Genomic DNA, 20,934 nt, shown 5'->3' with positions numbered 1-20,934 from the left:
TTGGAGACAGAAAAATGAAGTAGTTGAATCTGCAGATACTGATTAGATATGAGGATGAAAACATGGGGGGGGTGGTTGGTGGAGGGTAGGAGGATAAAGAGGTCAGTCTCCTGGGTTTCTGTCTAGAGAAAAACTGAGCAGGACATAGACTGGGAAGAGTGAAGAGGTTTGGGAGAAGAATGTGTTCAGTTTAACATATTTGGCTTAAAGTGCCTGTGGGATGTCTACTTGTGGATGTCTGGTAGGCTTCTGGGTGTATTTTGTTTTAAGAACCCATGATAGATGTGGGTTGAAGATGTATATTTGAGCATGATTTCATCTCTAGCATGTACCCTTTTGTTTCTGCCTGGCAGTATTCCATCCTGATGGCCTCCAGTTTATTGATCCTGTCACCTGTTCTATGTCCTTCACCCATTGGATGGTCCTCATGATCATTCCTTGAGTTGATCCCCTGTGTGTGCCTTATCCCTCTTTTGTTCATCGTATTCACTTGACAAAGCTAGTTCTCATTCATTCTGGCTTCCCACCCACTGCATGCTGATACCTGTGCTACTGAAAATTGCTGCTGTTGAAAGGCACACCACCAGGTTAACTTACTCACTGATGCATGTGCCGTAAGTCTCCAAGTGGGCCCTTCATGCTTCCAGGCAGTCATTTTGTGACTGCAATCCATTTATTCTGCTCTCCTGGATGGCTGCTTTATACCTTCACATCTCTCCTCAAACTGTACCTCCTTTCTCATCCTTACTTTCAACAAATGATCTTGTCTCCAAGTTCACTCAGGAACCTGAAGCAGTATGAAGAGAGCTTCCACAGGCTATTACTGTCACCTGCCAGCAATTTGTTACCTTTTCTTCCATATCATATATCTTGCTATAAATATTTACAAATATTTGTGTTTCTTCCATCTTGAAAATAACCATCTCATTTCCATTAGCTACATTCCTTTCTCTTGTAGAAGAACTTGAGAGTTGTCTATAATCTGTCTTCAGTTCCTCATTTCCCATCTCTTCTTGAACTCACCCCAGTAAGCTTTTGTTCCTAGCACTGCCTGGAGACCATTCTCACTGCTAAAATCAGTCACTGATTCTTCATCTTAAATTACTTTTGAAGGGTCAGTAGCATTTGGCACAGCTGATTGATTGCTCCCTCCTGTGTGATGCACGCTTTATTTGGCTTCTAGGGTTATATTCTCTCTTGATTTCTGTAGTTTGCTGGACATTTCAGTCTTCTTGGCTGTTTCCTCCTTTGCTTCCTGACTTCCGGCAGGTTGTAGTGCTCCAGGGTTCAGTCCTGGTTCTTCCTTAGAGAATCCATCCTGCCACAGGGCTTTAGATGACATATGCTGATGGCTTTCGATTTACATAAATCCCAAAGCTCTCTTCTGAGAATTTGAGACTTGGATCCATCTGCCTCCTTTACATTTTCACATGAACGTCTGACACCTCAATCTCAGCAGGACTAAAGCTGATCTCCTGATCTGCTTCCCCTCCTCTAAACCTATTCTACCTGCAGTCATTGCAGGCAGTCATTCCAGGCAACCTTTTCCATCTCAGTTGATGCCAACTCCATCTCTTCAGTTGCTCAGATAGAACATCTCTGTTACATCTTTGACTTCTCTTTCTCATGTTACCCATATCTGGTGAGCTGGGAAATCCTGTTTGCTTTTCTTTTTCTTTTTCTTTTTTTTTTTGAGAGAGAGAGAGAGAGAGAGAGAGAGAGAGAGAGAGAGAGAGAGAATTTTTTAATATTTATTTTTTAGTTCTCGGCGGACACAACATCTTTGTTTGTATGTGGTGTTGAGGATCGAACCCGGGCCACACGCATGCCAGGCAAGTGCGCTACCACTTGAGCCACATCCCCAGCCCCGTCCTGTTTGCTTTTCTGTTTCAGAATATATCCAGAACTTGATTACCTCTCACCATTGTCTACTGCTATTCCCAGTCCAGGCCAAACATTTTCTCCCTCTGGGATTATTTTAGCAGCCTCCTTGAGGTATCCTATAGGCCATATTGAACACAGCAGTCAGAGTGAGCCTTTTAAAATAAGTCAGTCGATGCCATTCCTCTGCTAAGACCCTTCCAGTGCCTCTCCCACCTCATTCAGTGCAGAAGACCCTACACAGTTTGGCTCCTTCACCTCTCAGTCTTGCTCCTATCTCTCCTGCCACTTTACTCCAGCCACACTTACTGTTCTTGGACACAACATGCATGGATGGTCCCATTTTAGGGAGCTCCCTCTGGTTCTTCCTTTGCCTGGTTGCTCTCCTTCCAATTGTCGGTAAAGTCCCTCACTTCCCCCTCACTGTCTTTAATCACATCTCACCTTCTTAATGAATAAAGACTAACCCCTTATTTAAAATAGCAGTCCTCCCTTTCTGGCCCAAACACAGCACTCAGTTTCTCTTTGTGTGTGTCTCTCTCTCTCTCTCTCTCACACACACACACACACACACACACACACACACACACCACCTTTTTAACATAACCTGTTAGTTTACTTATTATGTTGATTGATCCACTTCCTCCCACCACAGAGTAAGCAGGACAGCTGTCTTTCTCTCCTTCACTGCTATATCCCATGTACTCACTATAGTAGTGCCCAGCACCTAACAGGTACTCAATAAATGTGTCAGATGGGTGTGTGAGTGAGTCAGCATGTGGGGCCACTGAATGAGAGTACCTGTGGAGGTTATGTGGAATGGAAGAAGTAGAGGGTAGAGGACTGAACCCCCGATCTGCCCTTAATGACAGAAGAAGAAATAATTACTTAGAACTTAATACTCTAGATATTAGAGAGTGTGGCTGAAAGTCAGTTATGGAAAATAATATCCAGGGAGGATTACTTGAATGATATCCGGCCTAACGATTCTTTTTGATACTGATTTTAATCTTTGGACTGAACTAATCCATCTGAGAGCTGCATATCTAGGACATGGTTATAGCTCTCTGTGGAACTATTTTGATTTTACTGAGCTTTGACTCTTGGCCATTAGCCTACCATGAAGGGCATTATTTTTAAAATCCCAAGACTTCATTATGTTATTGAATTTACTGTAGCTATGTCATTGAGGTTACTGTTCTCTATATTAGAAGGTGCTGTCTTTAAATGAGGACCAAATGAGAGGAAATTCCCTTGAGTTTAATAACGGTTGTAAATGTTGCTTATTTGAAATGACTTGTTTGTTTTTATTTTATGGAAATTACTTTTTGTGTCAGTGGCCAACCTCTCTGCCTCCTCCTTCCCTTGATTTTTGAACATTTTCATCACCTCAGAAAAGAAATCCCATTTCCTTTAGCTGTTGCTCTCAACTCTTCCTATTTATGCCAGTCCTAGACAGCCCCTGATCTGTTTAATGGATTACTTATTCTGAACATTTCTGTATCATTTCTTTTACTTAATTGATGGTTTTAAGCTTTATTCATATTGTACTATGTCTGAGCACTTTGTTCCTTTTTATGGCTGAATAATCTGTGGGGAATACCACATTTAAAAAAATCCACTCCCCAGTTGAATGTTTGGGTTGTTTACACATTTTGGCTCTTAGGAATAATGCTGTTGTGAGCAATTGTTTGCAAGTTTTTGTGTGGACATATGTTTTAATTTCACTTGGGTAGATGCCTAGGAGTAGAATTGTCAGGCCAAATAGTAAACTCTGCATTTAACTTCCTAAGTAAGGAAAGCCAGACTCTTTTTTTCCATAATAACTGCACCATTTTATATTCCTTACAGTGTTCTTCCTTACTAACATTTGTGATCATCTGACTTTTAGATTCAGGCCCCATACTATGAGTACAAAAAGATATCTTATTGTGGGTTTGATTTGCATTTCCACAATGACTAATGATGGTGAATATCTTGTGCTTATTGGTTATTTGTATGTCTTCTCTGGAGAAATGTCTGTATAGATCTTTTGCCTATTTCTTTCTGTTTTTTTTTAATATTTTTTAGTCGTCAGTGGATCTTGTATTTTATTTATTTATATGAGGTACTGAGGATCGAACCCAGGGCCTCACACATGCCAGGCAAGTGCTCTACCCCTGAGCAACAACCCCAGTCCATTTGCCCATTTCTTAATTAAGTTTTTTGTTTGTTTTTGTTTTTTGGTCGTCTTATTATTCTAATATGTTCTGGGTATAAGTCCGTTATCAGATATATAATTTGCAATTTTTTCTGACTTTTTGGGTTATCATTACATTTTCTTGATAGTTTCCTTAAGCACAGAAGATCTTAATTTTAATTTAGTCCAATTTATCTTTGTTATTGTAGTTATTGTTGCTGTTGCTTTTGGTGTCACATATGAGAAATTACTGTCTGATCTGAGGTCACAAAGATTTACCCCTATATTTTCTTCTAGAAATTTTATAGTTTTAACTCTTAGATTTAGATTTATGATCCATTTTGAGTCAGTTTTTGTGTATATTGGGAGGAGGAGGCTTTGTTCTTTTCCATGTGAGTATCCAATTGTCCCAGCATCCTTCTTTCCCCATTGCATTGTCTTAGTATTCTTGTCAAAAATCAGTTGGCTATAGATTTGTGGCTTTATTTCTGGGTACTCAGTTCTACTGTCTGAGCTGTGTGTCTGCCTCACTACTGTTGTCTGTCTGTCTGCTTGGAAGCTTAGAGCCCAATGTGAAACTTCCTGACAGGTGTCCAGGAACCTCAGGGACTGGGCTGGTAAACTCATATCACCCTGGCTTTCCTTGTTTCCTTTTGTTTCTGGTATTGTAATGTGGGCTTTAGGCTAAGCTGCCTCAAATCCTTTTCTAACAAGGTCTGGGACATCAATAAATACACACACTGTCCTTACACATCACATATTTTATTAATCAATTCAAACAGAAGCTTGGCTAATTTATACGCTTCACTTCTGTCAACTTACCAATGTGAATTTTCTGTTCAATATCTTAAATATTCCCCCCTTTTAAAGTATCAGCCAATGATGTTGCCTTTGTATTTACTTTTTAAAAAGTTTTTTTAGTTGTCAATGAACCTTTAGATTTATTTATTTATTTATATGTGGTGCTGTGAATCGAACTCAGTGTTCACACATGTTAGGCAAGTACTAAACCACTGAGCCACAACCCCAGCTCCTATATTTACTTTTAATTAGAGTTCAGATGATTTCTAAGCTTACTGCCTACTTGACTGCTTTGCTCTGTTTGTCATTAATAACTTATTTTCATCTCCTTCCTGCATCTTAAATGTTTGTGCTTCGTATACTGAAAAGTCTTGAGTATAATTTGGTATTGTGTTCACAGAACCATAAATGTTTATGACTATTTATTGAGTAACCCAGCTATATAACTAAGCCTGTGGAATACCTACATAGAAAGTCACTTTCACAAGGTGCTTTCCATACTTATTTTATAATTGCAAAAAGTCCAAAGCTACTGATAAGTCTTAGAATGAGGAGCAGATCAGTTAACTGCATTGTAATCACTGAAGGGAGTATTGTAATTTTATTTTGAAATGATGGTAACAAAGACTATATAATATAGCAACTTCAAATTAATCTGATTTAAAATAAATAAAAAAGGCACTATGTAAAATAGGCATGTCAAAAAGACTATAGGAAAATATACAGATGGCTTTTTTTTTTTTTTCAGGTGATAGGAAAGTGACTTTCTATTCCTGTTTAAATTTTATTGTGTCTTTTAATTTAGAAACTTGACAACATAAGAATTTGCAATTCTCATTGGAATTCCTTTTGTTCCCTTTCAGATGTGAATCTGGTTACACTGGACAGCACTGTGAAAAGACAGACTTTAGTATTCTCTATGTAGTGCCAAGTAGGCAGAAGCTCACTCATGTTCTTATTGCAGCCATTATTGGAGCTGTGCAGATTGCCATCATAGTAGCGATTGTCATGTGCATAACAAGGTAGGTAATGATGTAAGAAATGTCAGCTCTCATCTGCAGGGTGGGCTGTAGGCTGGGGCTGAACCTCAGTGGTAGGCTCTGTTTGGCATGCACAAGGCCCTGGGCTCAGTCTCCAGCACCCAAACAACATCAGACTCCCTAAAATTGGAGGTTGGTGGCTGTTAAGATACAGAGAAACTTTGAAGCAAACCTTCATGATAGTTGTTTTAAGTTTGCTTCAGTATATTAGGGAAAAGCCTAGGGGTCCATTCCTTGATATTTCCATGTGGGTTTGGCCTCTGTCTTGCTTCTTTAATACATGGGTCAGAACTCATTATCAGGGTTACAGGCAGAGAGACTATAAGAACAGTCTGTGAAATAAAGGAATTTAGGGATCTTGGAACTGTGTACTTGAGCAGTGTATTCAGGGACAATAATAATAGTAGTAGAATTTCTAAAATGTTCTGTAGATGTACAGAAGAGCCATGCAGAAATGTTTTAAGCCCTATGGGCCACAATGTGTTTTATGCCCTGAGAATATGCTTTATCTGTAGTACTATAATAACAAAAGAAGAAATCAGAGGTTAAACATAACTACTTTTCTTATTACATCATTGTCTTAACATTGTTTCATACTCTAGATTACAGTGATAAGTAATAGGCTTTAAATTCTGCATCATAAATTAAACCATTTATCATAAATTAAAGGACTTATTTGGAGCACAGTTGGCATGAATGAGTGTTTTCCAAACTGAGTATGTCAAACTGAACTAGACCTGAGAAATGTCAGAGAAAATGTCCTCGTACTTCCCAGTCTCCTTTCTTTTTAAATTTTTTTAGTTGTCAGTGAACTTTATTTATTTATATGCAGTGCTCAGAATCGAACCCAGTGCCTCACACATGCTAGGCAAAAACTCTACCACTGAGCTACAACTCCAGCCCCTGTCTGTCTTCTTGCTCACCTCTTTCTGTCTCCTTTAAGGCTTGGCACAGATAAACCTCATTTTTATACTTTCCTCCATTTTTTGGAAAGGGGATTGGTGCACATCAAGTACAGATATTGGCAGTCCGTATTGGATTTATGGCCCTTCTAACTAAAATCTGAATAGAAGCCAGCCCTTCAGTAGTCTCAGCCATCTGGAGCTAAAATGATAAATCTAGAAATGATTAAAAAATGTTCTCTGAGTAACAGATATTTTTCATAAAATCAGGTACTAAAGTCAGTGTATTTCATTCCATAGAACAGATGATCTTCCCTTAGGCAAGACTACTGAGTATAAAATTGGGCAGTAGATCAAAGCGGGGACACAAAGACATACTAATAGTGACAATAGGAAGAAAAGATAGGAAAAAATCACACAAAAGCAGGCTGGCTGTGGCCATTTAATATAGGTTAAGAGATTAACTAGTTTGCCTGTGGTCATCCAGTAACTAGTAAATAGAAGTGTCTTGGTTTGGATTTAGTGCTGTCGATTCCCAAATCGTTCATCTTCTGCTGAACCATCAAGAGGAAGGTCCATGGCAGTCATGCTGGGAAATAGATTTGTTAGGCATGCCTATTGCATGAGAGCTGGGTTCAAACTTGATTTTATAATAGTCTAGGGTTTTTGAGCAGGGAAGGATTTAGTATAAACCATTTTCCAAAGCATTAGTCAAAGGGTCATGTGCAAAATTCATTGGAATAGAGAAGATATCTGATATTGGGGGGGGGGATTATGCCTTAGGGTATTAACATTGGAGTAAAAGCAGGAGTGGGGTAGTATGTGATTTGGAAGATGAAAGAAGGAATAAAGGGAAGGAAAGATTTTTGAGGCCAGGTGATAGGGCAACTTAAGAGGATCAACGGATGTTGGAGACACCGAGAAATGGCTTAGAGATAACCTCTTCCTTTGGAAAAGTGAGGAAACTAAACTCTGAGTTGAGAAGTACCATTTTCAAGGTCATAGAATTAGTTTAGCCCTTTTGTAACCCCTAATTCACCTTTGCCCTACTCTGTGATTCTGCTCTCAGTGTGCTGTAATCTTCAACTCCTAAATTAAAATTACCTAGTGGGTACTTGTTAAGTTTATGACCACGTCCATTTGCTGCCTTCCTGCCCACTTGAACACCACAGTCTTCACTGCCCACTGTCTCTGCAACCAAAGAATCATCTCTTTGGCTTTTTTAAAAAATATATTTTTAGTTTTAGATGGACACAATACCTTTATTTTATTTATTTCTCTAAGTGGTGCTGAGGATCAAATCCAGTGCCCCATACCAGGCAAGGGGTCTACCACTGAGCCACAACCCCAGCCCTCATTGGCTTTTATCACATATTTTTCCTTGTTTTTTCAGTTGTGACATCTCCCCTAGAATGTCTTGCAGTCTTGGATTTGGAATGTTATAATTATGCTTGAACTTATCTCCATTGAATTTTTAAGGAGTGCCTCTTCCACACAGTCCACTGTGGGACAGCTGTCCACATATCACATGGTGTTGCTTGTGATGAATCTTCCTTTAAAAGAATGTTCCCACTGACCAACTTAACCAAGACTGCATGAGCCATCCTTTCTTTCATGCTTGGAATTATCTTTTATGTTTTTAGACTCACAGAATAACAGATTGGCAGGGACCTTCAGTGTCATCCTAGCCAAACTCCCTTATTTTGTAGAAGAAAAACCATGGCCCCAGGAAGTTGGAACTTTTCCAGCACAAGGTCCTAGTGAATTAGTGCTGGTTGAAGAGGTCTACCAGTTTCCTAATTTATGAAATGGAGATGATTCCAGCTCTGTTTACCTCAAAGTAATTTTGAGGATTAGCAAGATGAAACTTTTGAAAACTATACATAAAATGGAAGTATTATCATCAAGGCTTTCAAGTCAAGGCAAAGCAACTCTTTGAAATTGAGTAAAAGTATGGAATGTGACAGTAGGAACACTGGTTGTTATAGGACTTTCCATCAGATTATGAATTCCTTTATAACCAAAGATTATAGAGGTTAGTCTAACTCCTAATTTAATATTTTACATAGAGGAAAATTGAGATTGCAATAGCAAGTTAGTAGCAAAGTCTAAACCCCAAATTACTGGAATTCATCCCAGCCCCTCTATTCTATTCTACATAATATAGCACCTATGCATAGCAGGAGCTGTTTCCAATCTAGCAGGCAGGCACAAGAGCAGTTACAGTGCCATAGAGAAAAATCACAGTAAAATGAGAGCAGAATCTAGGAATATCCCTTATCCTCGGGGTCCCAGTTCCCAAGGGGTTCTGTGATGTGCCCAGCACAGTGTGAAACATCTCCTTTTGAGTCTTTTTCTAAAATCAGTAGGCATTCAGGCTGGGGATGTAGCTCAATGGTATAAGTGATTTCCCAGCATGTGTAAAGAGCGGGGTTCAATCCGTAGTACTATTAAAAAAAAAAAAAAAATAAAGTAACATGTAGAGTAATTCATATCTGAGGCTAATAAGCTTACTTTTCCTGATAACTTCCTTCATTTAAGCTTGTTTTAAAAATCATTTTGAAGGTGCCATAATGCTCCGGGAAGTACACAGCCAAGGCCCTTTTTGCTGTTACTGATTTCATGTTATCAATCTATGTGGCTGGGGAGTTGCCAGGCCAGAGGAGGGAAAGGCATTCCCTCAGGGGTACAGATGTAGTAGGATGGACACTGGGAATGAGTTCTGTTTGTGTCTGGCCCTAACCATATGTCTGATCCTTCCAGTGTCCTGCTTTTGGGGGAAGGTAGCAACCTGATATTGTGTTTGCCCTCATCTTATCTTGGCACCAAATAGCTTCTTGTTTGCTTGTCATGTGATTGCATGCAATGGGGCTTTATGTGTGAAGTGTGTGTTACTTTGAAAACATTTGAAATATCCTTAACAAAATGCTCAAAATTGTCTTTTTCTTCCTTTTTTTTTTTTCCTTGATGCAACAGAAAATGTCCCAAAAACAATAGAGGACGTCGACAGAAGCAAAACCTAGGTCATTTTACTTCAGATACTTCATCCAGAATGGTTTAAATTTATGACTTTTATATGTACACTGACCATGTGATGTACACTTATTATGTCTTTTTTTAAAGAATGGGAATATTTATTTCAGAGGCCTTATTTTTGGACATTTTTAGTGTAGTACTGTTGGCCTGTATTTAGAATATTCAGCTACAACAGTTTTGGACTGTTTAGAAGTCTTTGTTTTATGTTTTTAAATGCAGAAATTGATTTAACGAATTTGTACCACATGGTAATTCCAAGACTAGTTCTTTACCCATGGAATGTAATATTTTTGCAAAAATGGACTCACTTCACAAATGGTTATAAAGTCATACTCACTTCTTCTACAATAACCACAGCAAATGACCAAGCATGAACTAAAATTAAAGATGTTTACAGATTACTTTTCTTACAAAAAAAATTCTAGAAGACACTGTGTTTAAATAGATATTTAAATGTTTTTGAGATTTAGTACCTGATTTTTTTAGACACTGCCTACCGCATGAACTGTAAAACTGTGTGTGTTAGATGTGAAATATTTATAAGATGTATGGACTGGAATTTGCTTATTCCTCTCTTTGAAAAAATAATTCTCATAATTTGAAAAAGTACCTGGTAGTAATGATGCGACAGATCACTGAAAAGTAGATTTAGGTGTTGTTAAAATAGGCTTTTAACAAACAGATTGGAATAAAGCCTACACTGTCAGTGAAACTACTTTAATACACATTCATTTTTAAACAAAATATTTGTTTTAACATGCATAAACAAATTGTACCAGTGTTTGTAAATACAATACAAAAATGATTGTTACTGATTGGTGCTCTTAAAGTGAGCTTAAAAATGACCTAAGACCTCTATCCAAATTTGTCCTGTAGTCATAGCTATATTAGTAGATTGTTGGTGTTTAAAGGTCTGAAGTGTGAGTAGACTGTATTGAGCTGTTTAATGTGTAGTTTAGATACTCAAAAATATGCATGTAGAATTTAAAGAATAATGATTGAAATTAAATATTAATTTTAATATTTGGTTTGGAAAAGCATGTTATAATATAATGTTTTCACTATATGGCCTCTTTCAGTGTGTTTATTTACAGTATTCTTTGATACTGATATATCAAGTGTATAAAATAGGTAAAGTTAGTAGGAAAAGCAGATTTCAGTTCATTCATAAAACCCCTTTGGTTTTACAAATACTGCTTGAAATTATCCAAAGACAAAAGCTTCAGCCAGTATTTGGAATTTGCTTTATTACTTGGCTTCAAGGCTTAATATTAGTAACATGGTGGCTTTAGTGAACTTTTTAAAAAAGCCTTCCTCTTCTACCCACACTGTCCTATTTGAGTCCCTTAGTCAGTCAGCAAGCATGTTTGGAACAGTCCCGGGTCCTTTGCAAGGGCTCATATTGCAGAACAGTCACGTATGGGTATTTGTCGTTATAAATACTTGACCGTTCTCCAGGGGTGGGGTTTCCAGCCCTTTCAGCAATTCCGTTGCCTGTTATTGAGCTGGCTTTGTGCTCTAGGTGTCTGAATTGATTGCAGTAGGACATCTTTCACTAAGAAATAAATAAAATGGAACAGAATGGGTCTGCTTCAAATGCTGATAAAATCCCCCAGAATCGCCTGTCGAGTATTACTGAGGATGAAGACCAAGATGCTGCTCTTACCATTGTCACTGTGCTGGACAAGGTAGCCACCATTGTGGACACTGTGCAGGCAAGCCAGAAGAGAATAGAAGAGAGACACAGGGAGATGGAAAATGCCATAAAATCTGTTCAGATTGACCTGTTGAAGCTTTCACAGTCACATAGCAATACAGGCTATGTCATTAACAAGCTGTTTGAGAAAACACGAAAAGTCAGTGCTCACATTAAAGATGTGAAGGCCCGGGTGGAGAAGCAGCAAGTTCATGTGACAAAAGTTGAAACCAAGCAAGAGGAAATAATGAAGAAAAATAAATTCCGTGTGGTGATATTCCAGGTAAGCTTGCACTTGTGTTCAGTTTGATTTCTGTTATCTCTTATATTCTTTAATTGTCAACAGGTCATATCAGAGGTTTCCAGTGTCACATCTTAGCCATTGTATATATTAATGTGGTAGAATTCTGTATTAGAAGGGACCTCAGAACAAAACCATTTCTATGTTAACTAGTGCACTATCTATCATATCAGTATTTTGAGTTCTCAACCATTTCATGTAATGTGAACTGTGTGGCTCATAGCTTAGGCTATTTCTTCCCTTTGAAATTTAATATTGCTGAAGCTCTTTTAGTGTATTAGCCTAATTAGCATGATGCCCTCTTGTAGTCTTTGAGAATGTTAGAATTAGAGACCACCTAAGAGATCTCTAGTTTAAAACACCTCCTTGTTGCAAAAAAGAAGAAACTGGAAGGGATGCTTGTCTAGCATGTCCAAGGCTCTGGGTTTGATCAGCTGCACAACAAAAAATGAAGAAGAAACTGGAGTTCAGTACCCCAACAATAATCTTTTTTCTCATCATGGAGAGTCTGCAAAGCCCAAAATACAAACTTTTCAGAATATATACTTGTCTATGGGAATTTTTACATTTGTCATAATAAGAAACTATCTATTTCCTAACAATCAAGTAATCATTTTTTACATTGTTATTATAATACCAAAGATACAGAAGTCACATAAACTACTATTTATCTGATTGCAAAGTCTCTTTACTTAGCTTATATAATATAATAATATATTGAGCTAAGTTCCTAGAATCCTGCTCAGCACTCAAAATTTTTGAAATAGGAGCATATTCATGGCAAATGCATAATGTGTACAATATATTTTTAAAACTCTTACAAATGAAAAGGAAAAGTTGGAACTCTCTTCCCACAGTTTAAAACAAAAACCAGGAAAGTCATTATCTGGCAGCTCACAAAGGATGAAATAAGTAAGAACAGAATTCATCTTTCACATATTTAAACACTGGCAGTTACTAAAACATATGCTCAGTTTAAGTGTAGGAGAAAACAACCAGTTTCATGTTCTGCTGGCAGGAGTATTAATTGATGCAACATTTTTTGAGAGCAATTCTGTGATGTATATTAAAAACTTTAAAAGTACCCAAACCTTTAACTCCAAAATTTCATGTCAAAGAATTTTTTCTAAGCATGACATCAGAAATATGTGCAGGAATGTTCACCGGTACATATTAAAACTATATTTTTAAGATGGATGCCTGTGTGCATAGGGGAAAAACCATAGAAGAATAAAAACAAAATGATATAGGAAGACAGTTGGATTATATTTGCAAACTATTAGGGATGTGGCCTATAACTCTGCACAGTATTCTGTATGCGTTGGTCAATTCTCCATAGCCCTCTGTTGACTGATGAGAGTTACACTAGCGTTAGGTATTTTAGATCTGTTTTTAAAAGCTTGTGCTTGTAGGTTAGTTAGGGAAAAGAATAGGAAGGAAAGAGAAGGATGCTGATTTCAAAGGTGGACAGAGTGTGGACTATTCCATTAGCAGTCTTTACCATTTCGCTTTCCTTCCAGGTCCCTAGAAGCCCTTCTTCAGGCTGAAACATTTCACATCACTTTCAGAGGCCAGGTCCAGGGTTAGGTATGTGTAGTGAGGATCTAGATTTGATATTGAACAATGTGATATCAGTTCTTTGATTCTCCTTCTGGGGGTATTTGCAGTAATGGGTATATTTCATCCTCTGCTTGCGCATGGCCTGCCAGGAAACACACTTGGCATCTGACATTTTTCTTGAGGATTTTAGTACAAAGCAGTGGATCAGGTGCTAGCCCCGATTTACACAACTTACAGTGAAGAGGTGTCCTAAAAGTTCTGACTGTTTGTCCATCAACATATTTCCTTTTTTTTAAGTTGCTATGTTTCTGTATTCACCTGTTCATTCCCTATAACTTACTAGCAACATACTCTTTTTTTTTTTTTTGAGCCCCTAGAGTTACTTAAAGGAACTGAAAGATACTAGTTTAAGGCAAATCTCATTTCTTCTTCTTCTTTTTTTTTTAAAGAGAGAGAGAGAGAGAGAGAGAGAGAATTTTTATTTTATTTTTTAAAACTTTTCGGTGGACACAACATCTTTGTTCGTATGTGGTGCTGAGGATCGAACCTGGGCCGCACGCATGCCAGGAGAGCGCGCTACCGCTTGAGCCACGTCCCCAGCCCCCAAATCTCATTTCATGTAAGGTATAATATCATGAAGATTTTGTGAATTAAGTTGTTCAGAGTAAACAGTAGTTTGTCAAAAAAAAAAAAAATTGCTGGGGCTAGGGCTATAGCTCAGTGGCAGAGCGCTTGACTAGCAAATATGAGCACTGGGTTTCATCCTTAGCATCACATAAACACACATGCACACACACACACACACACACACACACACACACACACATCACAAATAAAATAAAGACATGGTACCATGTCCATCTACAACTACCAGAAAAAGTTTAAAAAAAAGCAACTGCCATTCTTCTATAAGCAAATAGAGAAAAGATATTGTCATCTAACAATGGACATAGAACTTGAATTCATAAATTTATTTTATGTTAGAACAGTGTATATGACATGCACATAGTTGGTTGTTATTAGTTAAAATTTTCATAATGTGTATAAATGATTATGTGGAGACACTCCCTCTACTAATATTTTCTTGGCTGTAATCTTTTGATCTCATATCTCCTAAAGTTGTGTATGGCTAAGTTTCCGCCCAATCCTGAATATTGGCATTTTAAAAAGTACCTGGCATTTCTTAAACAGTTACGATGTGAACACATTTTCATCATGACCTCTCTCATCCTGCAAGCTAGGACTTGTACTATATCTTCTTGTACTTGTGGTATCAGAAACATAAATGGCCAAGGGAGATATTTGACTATTCCCTTAGATTCTTATATGTTCCTAAGATCCCCTGGATATATGGATGTTCAGTCAAATTTAGCTTACTCTGACCCTTGAGTCAAAAACGTTACAAAAAAAATTTTTTTAACCTAGACTTTTATAAACAAATATAATTGAAGATCAACTACAATCTTTGATTCTTCCCATTAACTCATGGTATTGCTAACTCAGAAGAGTTGTAACAGAGTTTCCATAGCAACTACTTTTTCTGACTCTGCATCTGTTTTACTTTTATTTGGGGGGTGGAGGTGGGGGTACCAGGGATTGAACCCAGAGATGCTTAACCACCAAGCTATATCCCCAGCCCTTTTTACTTTTTACTTTTTTTTTTTTTAAAGAGAGAGAGAGAGAGAGAGAGAGAGAAAAGAAAGAATTTCAATATTTATCCTCCAGTCCAGTTTTCGGTGGACACAACATCTTTGTTTGCATGTGGTGCTGAGGATCGAACCCGGGCCGCACGCATGCCAGGCGAGCGGGCCACCATGTAGTTGAGGAGAGGAGTGTGTGATTTCAGAGGCAAGCTATATCTGAAGTTTTCATAGCAAGATTGTGAGGGTTTTTTCCCTACCAAGCAGTAATTACTTTTCCGCTCCTTCCTTTTCTAATTATACCTTTTTTAGGCCAGACCAACCCACACTGTGTTGCTGAAGCTACTCCCTGCAGCAGGTGTCAGGAAGGGGGTGGGGGGGGACTACTTTTGCTGCCTCTGATTCATCAGAGAGTTATGATACGCCCACCTCTGCTTTTTTTTTTTTTTTTTAAGCTCATAGACACTGCAATCCGGTAGCCAAAGAATTTAATTTGAAGTAAGTATTCAAAGAAATAAGGTTCCAGGGATTCCTTCCTGACTGTAAGGCTAAGTTTTAGACTATGTAGTGTATTTATTATATATTTTTTAAAAATTTATATTTTAGTTGTAGTTGGACACAACACCTTTCACTTGTTTGTTTATTTTTTATGTGGTGCTGAGGATCGAACTCAGGGTCTCGCACGTGTGAGGCGAGTGCTCTACCGCTGAGCCATAACCCCAGTCCCTCTAGTGTACTTATTATATCTTAAAATTTTTTTTGTTATTGTAGATGGACACAAAATACCTTTATTTTATTTATCCATCTTTATGTGGTGCTGAGTATAAAACTCAGTGTCTCACATGGGCCAGACAAGCACTGTACCACTGAGCCACAACCCAGCCCTCTCTTTTTTTTTTAATTGAATAGAATTAATCTCAAGTAGGAACAGTTTCTTTAGAAAACTGTCATTCATGGTGTAGTTAAAAACCTCATGGTCTTTAAGTTTTGCCTGTTTATTTTTAGAAGTGATCCGTAAGTATTGAGTTGGGTTTCTTTACATCTGTGGGCTGGTCTAACTCTCAAGGCCATCCATGTGTGTTACGTTTTCCAGTTCAATTCTCATTCTTTTGACATATCTGGCATTGTTGGTGCTGGAGGAATTGAGAGTATTGTGTGTTGCTGGTCTGGAGAAGTGGAAAAGTAGGGTCAGCTCAAACTGAAGAGGTAGAAGTAAGGAATTAGTGCACAGGTTCAGGCCTCAGATGACAAGGACCTGAATTAAGACATTGGTAGAAAAGTGTGAAGGGAGAGGGGACTAGGTGACAATACTTTGCAAACTGTTGAATGTGAGGCAAGAAGAGGAAACTTTGGTGTGACGATTCTGAGGTTTCTGTCTTCTGTAGCACGTGGATGGTTATTGGTGCTGGGAGGTACAGGAAAAGTGCAAGTGGAGAGGATGGTGGGTGGGTGTTGATTTTTGGACTTGCTCAGTTTGAGGTGTATGTGTTATATCCGGGTGGAGCAGTCTGATCATTGTTTAGATGGGTCTTTATCTTAAGAGAAGGGGGAAGGTGAAGATAAAGTGTGAGAAAAGGGACAACAAATGAGAAACCTGAGAAAGGTCAATTAAAAATAATTTTTTATTCCAATTTGTTATATGACAGTGGAATTCATTACAATTCATATTACACATATAGAGCACAGTTTTTCGTATCTCTGGTTGTATACAAAGTATATTCGTACCATTCATGTCTTTGTACATGTGTTTTGGATAATGATGTCCATCTCATCCCACCATCATTTCTAACCTCATGCCTCCCCCCCACCCCCTGCCCTATCTATAGTTCATCTATTCCTCCCATGCACACCCCCTCCCTACCCCACTATGAATCCACCTCCTTATATCAGAGAAAACATTTGGCATTTGTTTTTTTGGGATTGGCTAATTTCACTTAGCATTATATTCTCCAACTCCATCCATTTACCTGCAAATGCTGTGATTTTATTCTCTTTTATTGCTGAGTAATATTCCATTGTGTATATATGCCACATTTTTTTAATCCATTCACCTACTGAAGGGCATCTAGGTTGATTCCACAGTTTAGCTATTGTGAATTGTGCTGCTGTAAACATTGATGTGGCTGTGTCCCTGGTATGCTGTTTTTAAGTCCTTTGGGTATAGACTGAGGGGAAGGATAGCTGGGTCAAATGGTGGTTCCATTCCCAGTTTTCCAAGGAATCTCCATACTGCTTTCCATATTGGCTGCACCAGTTTGCAGGTAACCAGCAATGTATGAGTGTGCCTTTTCTCTCACATCCTCGCCAACACTTATTGTTGTTTGTATTCTTAATAGCTGCCATTCTGACAGGAGTGAGATGAAATCTTAGAGTAGTTTTGATTTGCATTTCTCTAATTGCTACAGATATTGAACATTTTTCACATATTTGTTGATTGATTTATCATCTTCTGAGAATTGTCTGTTCAGGTCCTTGGCCATTTATTAATTGGGCTATTTGTGTTTTTGGTGTTTAGCTTTTTGAGTTCTTTGTATACCCTAGAGATTAGTGCTCTATCTGATGTGTGCAGGGTAAAAATTTGCTCCCAAGATGTAGGCTCTTTATTCACCTCACTGATTGTTTCTTTTGCTGAGAAAAAAACTTTTTAGTTTGAATCCATCCCATTTATTGATTCTTGATTTTAATTCTTGCACTATAGGAGTCTATTTTAAGGAGCAGCAGAGAAAGGATTATGGAGGAGGTCTGCAGGTTGACCATAGGTAAGAGTTTTTCTACTACAAAAGAAGCACTAATATGCTTTGTTTTTTTCTGTCCTTCAGGAAGAGATTCGGTGTCCAACATCTCTGTCTATTGTTAAAGACAGAAACCTAACTGAGAATCAGGAGGAGGAAGATGAAGCCTTTGATCCCCCAATAGATCTCTCTTCGGATGAAGAATATTATGTTGAAGAAAGCAGATCTGCCAGGCTTAGAAAGTCAGGCAAGGAGCGCATTGATAACATCAAAAAGGCATTTTCCAAAGAAAACATGCAGAAGACACGGCAGAATTTTGACAAGAAAGTGAACAGAATTAGAACTAGAATAGTGACTCCAGAGAGGCGAGAAAGGTTGAGGCAGTCAGGGGAGAGGCTGAAACAGTCAGGGGAGAGATTTAAGAAGTCTATTTCTAATGCTGCTCCCTCAAAGGAAGCTTTTAAGATGCGTAGCCTGAGGAAAGCAAAGGACCCCACAGTGACCCAAGGTCTGGATGGGGACAGGGAGATGGGTGTGGATATCATTGCAGGGAGCCCATCTCTGGGCCCTGTCCATGAGCTGCACTCTGATGAGCCCAGTGACACAGAACAGGAGGCCACCAGGGTGGGGTATGCTCCCCGAGAAGGGGGGCACGTCCCAACCCCAGAGCCTTTAAAGGTTACTTTTAAACCTCAAGTGAGAGTGGAGGATGATGAGTCTCTTTTGTTAGATTTAAAGCAGTCTTCATAAAGAGGAATTCAGAGTCAGTCTACATCTCCTTAATCATGCATTTTTAGTTTGAATAGTCATTTATTTTTATGCTGTGTAGGAAAAAAAATGGTAGGGCTATTTCATTTCTTATGTTTAAAATCTTGAAGATCATATAAATGTTGCATACTTTTGTTTGTAACTTCCTTGGGAATTCTGTTTCCCCTGAGCCTGTATGATTCCAGCAGCTTTTTCTCTTACATCATTCTTTCTTGTGGCAGCTGTGGCTTTTAAAGTTTAACCTTTCTCTTGGACATCAGGAAAGTGGTTGCCTAACTCAGGCCAGGTAGATGTTTGGGCATCCAAAATAAATGAAGGACAAATTTGTGCCCATCATTTCCTAGTGAATTCTAAATTTTGGTCTAGATTAATGTTGTAGCCAATCTCAAAGGGGAGACTATAACTAATCCAGATGTTTGAATCAACAGGTTATTTTGTAAGTAAAGACTCTCACCCCTTTTTGAAGCTTTTGCGTTAAAAAAAAATTGAAGTTCTGAACTTGAACGTTTGGTTTTAGTGTCATAGCTTTATTAATGGTGAGACACCTGGTGAGTCATCTGCTGCATCTCATAGATAGACATGGAAAGGGTTTGTCCTACTCTTCTCAGAGGGCTATTGTGAGGTCAGGGGAAATGTTACACAATCTAGGGGAACAAGAAGCACATCCAGAGAAACAGAAACCACACTCTTCCCTCAAAACCAGAATCAAATACTTAGACCTTCTGAAGAAGCCCTGAGCACCAGGCACTGCAGGCCTCGGTTGGACAGAAAGTAAAGTTGGTCTTCAGGAGTCTTCACAGAATCAAGAGTGAAAAATAAATGACCATTTTTTTTTTTTCACCAAAGACTAAAACCAAACTTTGGGTTTTAGGTGGTTATTATAATGTTCCCTGGAAAATCCTTTTCTAATATTTTTTTGGATTTAGATCTGTGGTGGACTATAGCAGCACCTCACCCCCCCTGTTCTGGGGATCCAACCCAGAGCACTCACGTACACCAGGCAAGTGCTGTACCATGGAACCACATCCCCAGCTCATACAGCAAGTTTGGTATGAAGAGCATGAGATGTAAGAATGTGGCTCTGTTGTCAAGTGGCCTTTCTAAAGTCAGCTGTGATGCAGTGGATTTGGAAATGACCTCCAAGATTTCTGTTTCCCAGAGTGAGCCCTTCAGGGCCTAGCTGTCTAAAACGTGTTTACAGGCGTTCATCATAGCTGCTTTGGGGAAACCAGATTCCACTTAGCTGTTAGCTTTAGATCTGTGTAGTCAGGAAGTTAGCTGTTTTTTGCTAAAGAAAGAAAGGGTCATCTGGTTCTGTACTTACAGCATTTTAAAACTTCTGCTTTTTTTTTTTTGTTATGAAAGAAATGATGAAATTGTTAGAATTTGAAGAGTTTGACAATAATTGGCTATACTAATTTCCCTCACTCAGATCAGTTTTGGATAATCATGTAGAGTTAAAAATAATAAACATAGACATGTACACACAGGCACACACAAATCAGCTTTAAAATATTTGACTCAGTTACCCAGATGTTTGAGTTTGGGAGTTTGATTCAGCATGATTTCTCTTCATTCTGCCTGAATACATAAAATCATAAATTGTTCATCTCATTATCTTTTTATATTGAAAACTAAAGTGTATACAACATTGAATAAAACTTTGAAAGAATAAATCTGAAAACATTTTTATTACAGCTTAAAAGGAGCTTGGATGCCTTAATCATACATTTTCTTAAGAGCCATAATAAATTTGAATTTAAAAAGACATACTGCAAAGTTTGTTGTCAGTGTCGTAGTTATAAATATTTTTACTAATCATCAAACAACAACATGCAAACAAAGTCTGATGTAGAAACCTTTTTGTAGCATGTACGTTTCTAAGGAAGAATGTAAAGAAGTTATTGTAAAGAAGTGGCAAATTTTTTTCTATCACTAGGTAGAATATTTATCAGTTGGGTTAAAACAATTTTTTGTAAATGTTACTGTCAGGGAATTTTGCTTACTGACCATTATATAAGTAGACTTGACATTTTATGGAACATTTCTCATATAGGTGCATTTGAATTTTGATGAGGAAGTAGTTATAAACTGGTCAGCTCTTCTTCATGCTAGATTTAGTGCAACCCTGGAAACCACTAAAACAATTTCATGTTGCTGGCGACAATTTCATGTTGTTGGCGGTTCATAGTAATCCTGTACTGCTTTCTTGCTGCTCAGGTTTTCCATGTTTCTTCTGTCTCCTGACACTTCTTCTTATATTTAGGGCATTCCTAAATTCCACATTGATAATTTCTTCTACTCTCACCCTGTTTTCTTGGTATAAAGACGATAATTTGCAAAATCATGCATCTTATTTAATGTAAGGGATATTCCAGGCAATATCTTGTTTTAAAAG

General features: G+C 38.1%; 2 protein-coding genes across 2 annotated transcripts in view; both read left to right on the top strand.

Moving 5' to 3' along the window:
* The window catches only part of LOC308640264 (tomoregulin-1), a 94,342-nt gene extending 83,434 nt beyond the window's left edge, over window positions 1–10,908 (top strand). The window contains exons 9-10 of the mRNA XM_081278462.1: window positions 5,725–5,883; window positions 9,780–10,908. Of these exons, the coding sequence (XP_081134588.1) occupies window positions 5,725–5,883; window positions 9,780–9,864 (244 nt within the window). The 3' untranslated portion in view covers window positions 9,865–10,908. The remainder of the gene's footprint in view (window positions 1–5,724; window positions 5,884–9,779) is intronic.
* Window positions 10,909–11,294: 386 nt separating this feature from the next.
* Window positions 11,295–20,304, top strand: CAVIN4 (caveolae associated protein 4). The gene is made up of 2 exons (XM_081278463.1): window positions 11,295–11,818; window positions 17,856–20,304. The coding sequence occupies exons 1-2, from the start codon at window positions 11,411–11,413 to the stop codon at window positions 18,516–18,518; spliced, it is 1,071 nt and encodes a 356-aa protein (XP_081134589.1). The 5' UTR covers window positions 11,295–11,410; the 3' UTR covers window positions 18,519–20,304.
* The last annotated feature ends 630 nt before the right edge of the window (window positions 20,305–20,934 follow it).

The sequence above is a fragment of the Spermophilus citellus genome, assembly GCF_964194105.1.
Source record: "Spermophilus citellus genome assembly, chromosome: 2".
Classification (NCBI taxonomy): domain Eukaryota; kingdom Metazoa; phylum Chordata; class Mammalia; order Rodentia; family Sciuridae; genus Spermophilus; species Spermophilus citellus.
Note: the sequence above shows the minus strand (reverse complement) of the source record. Positions and strands in the feature narration are given on the sequence as shown.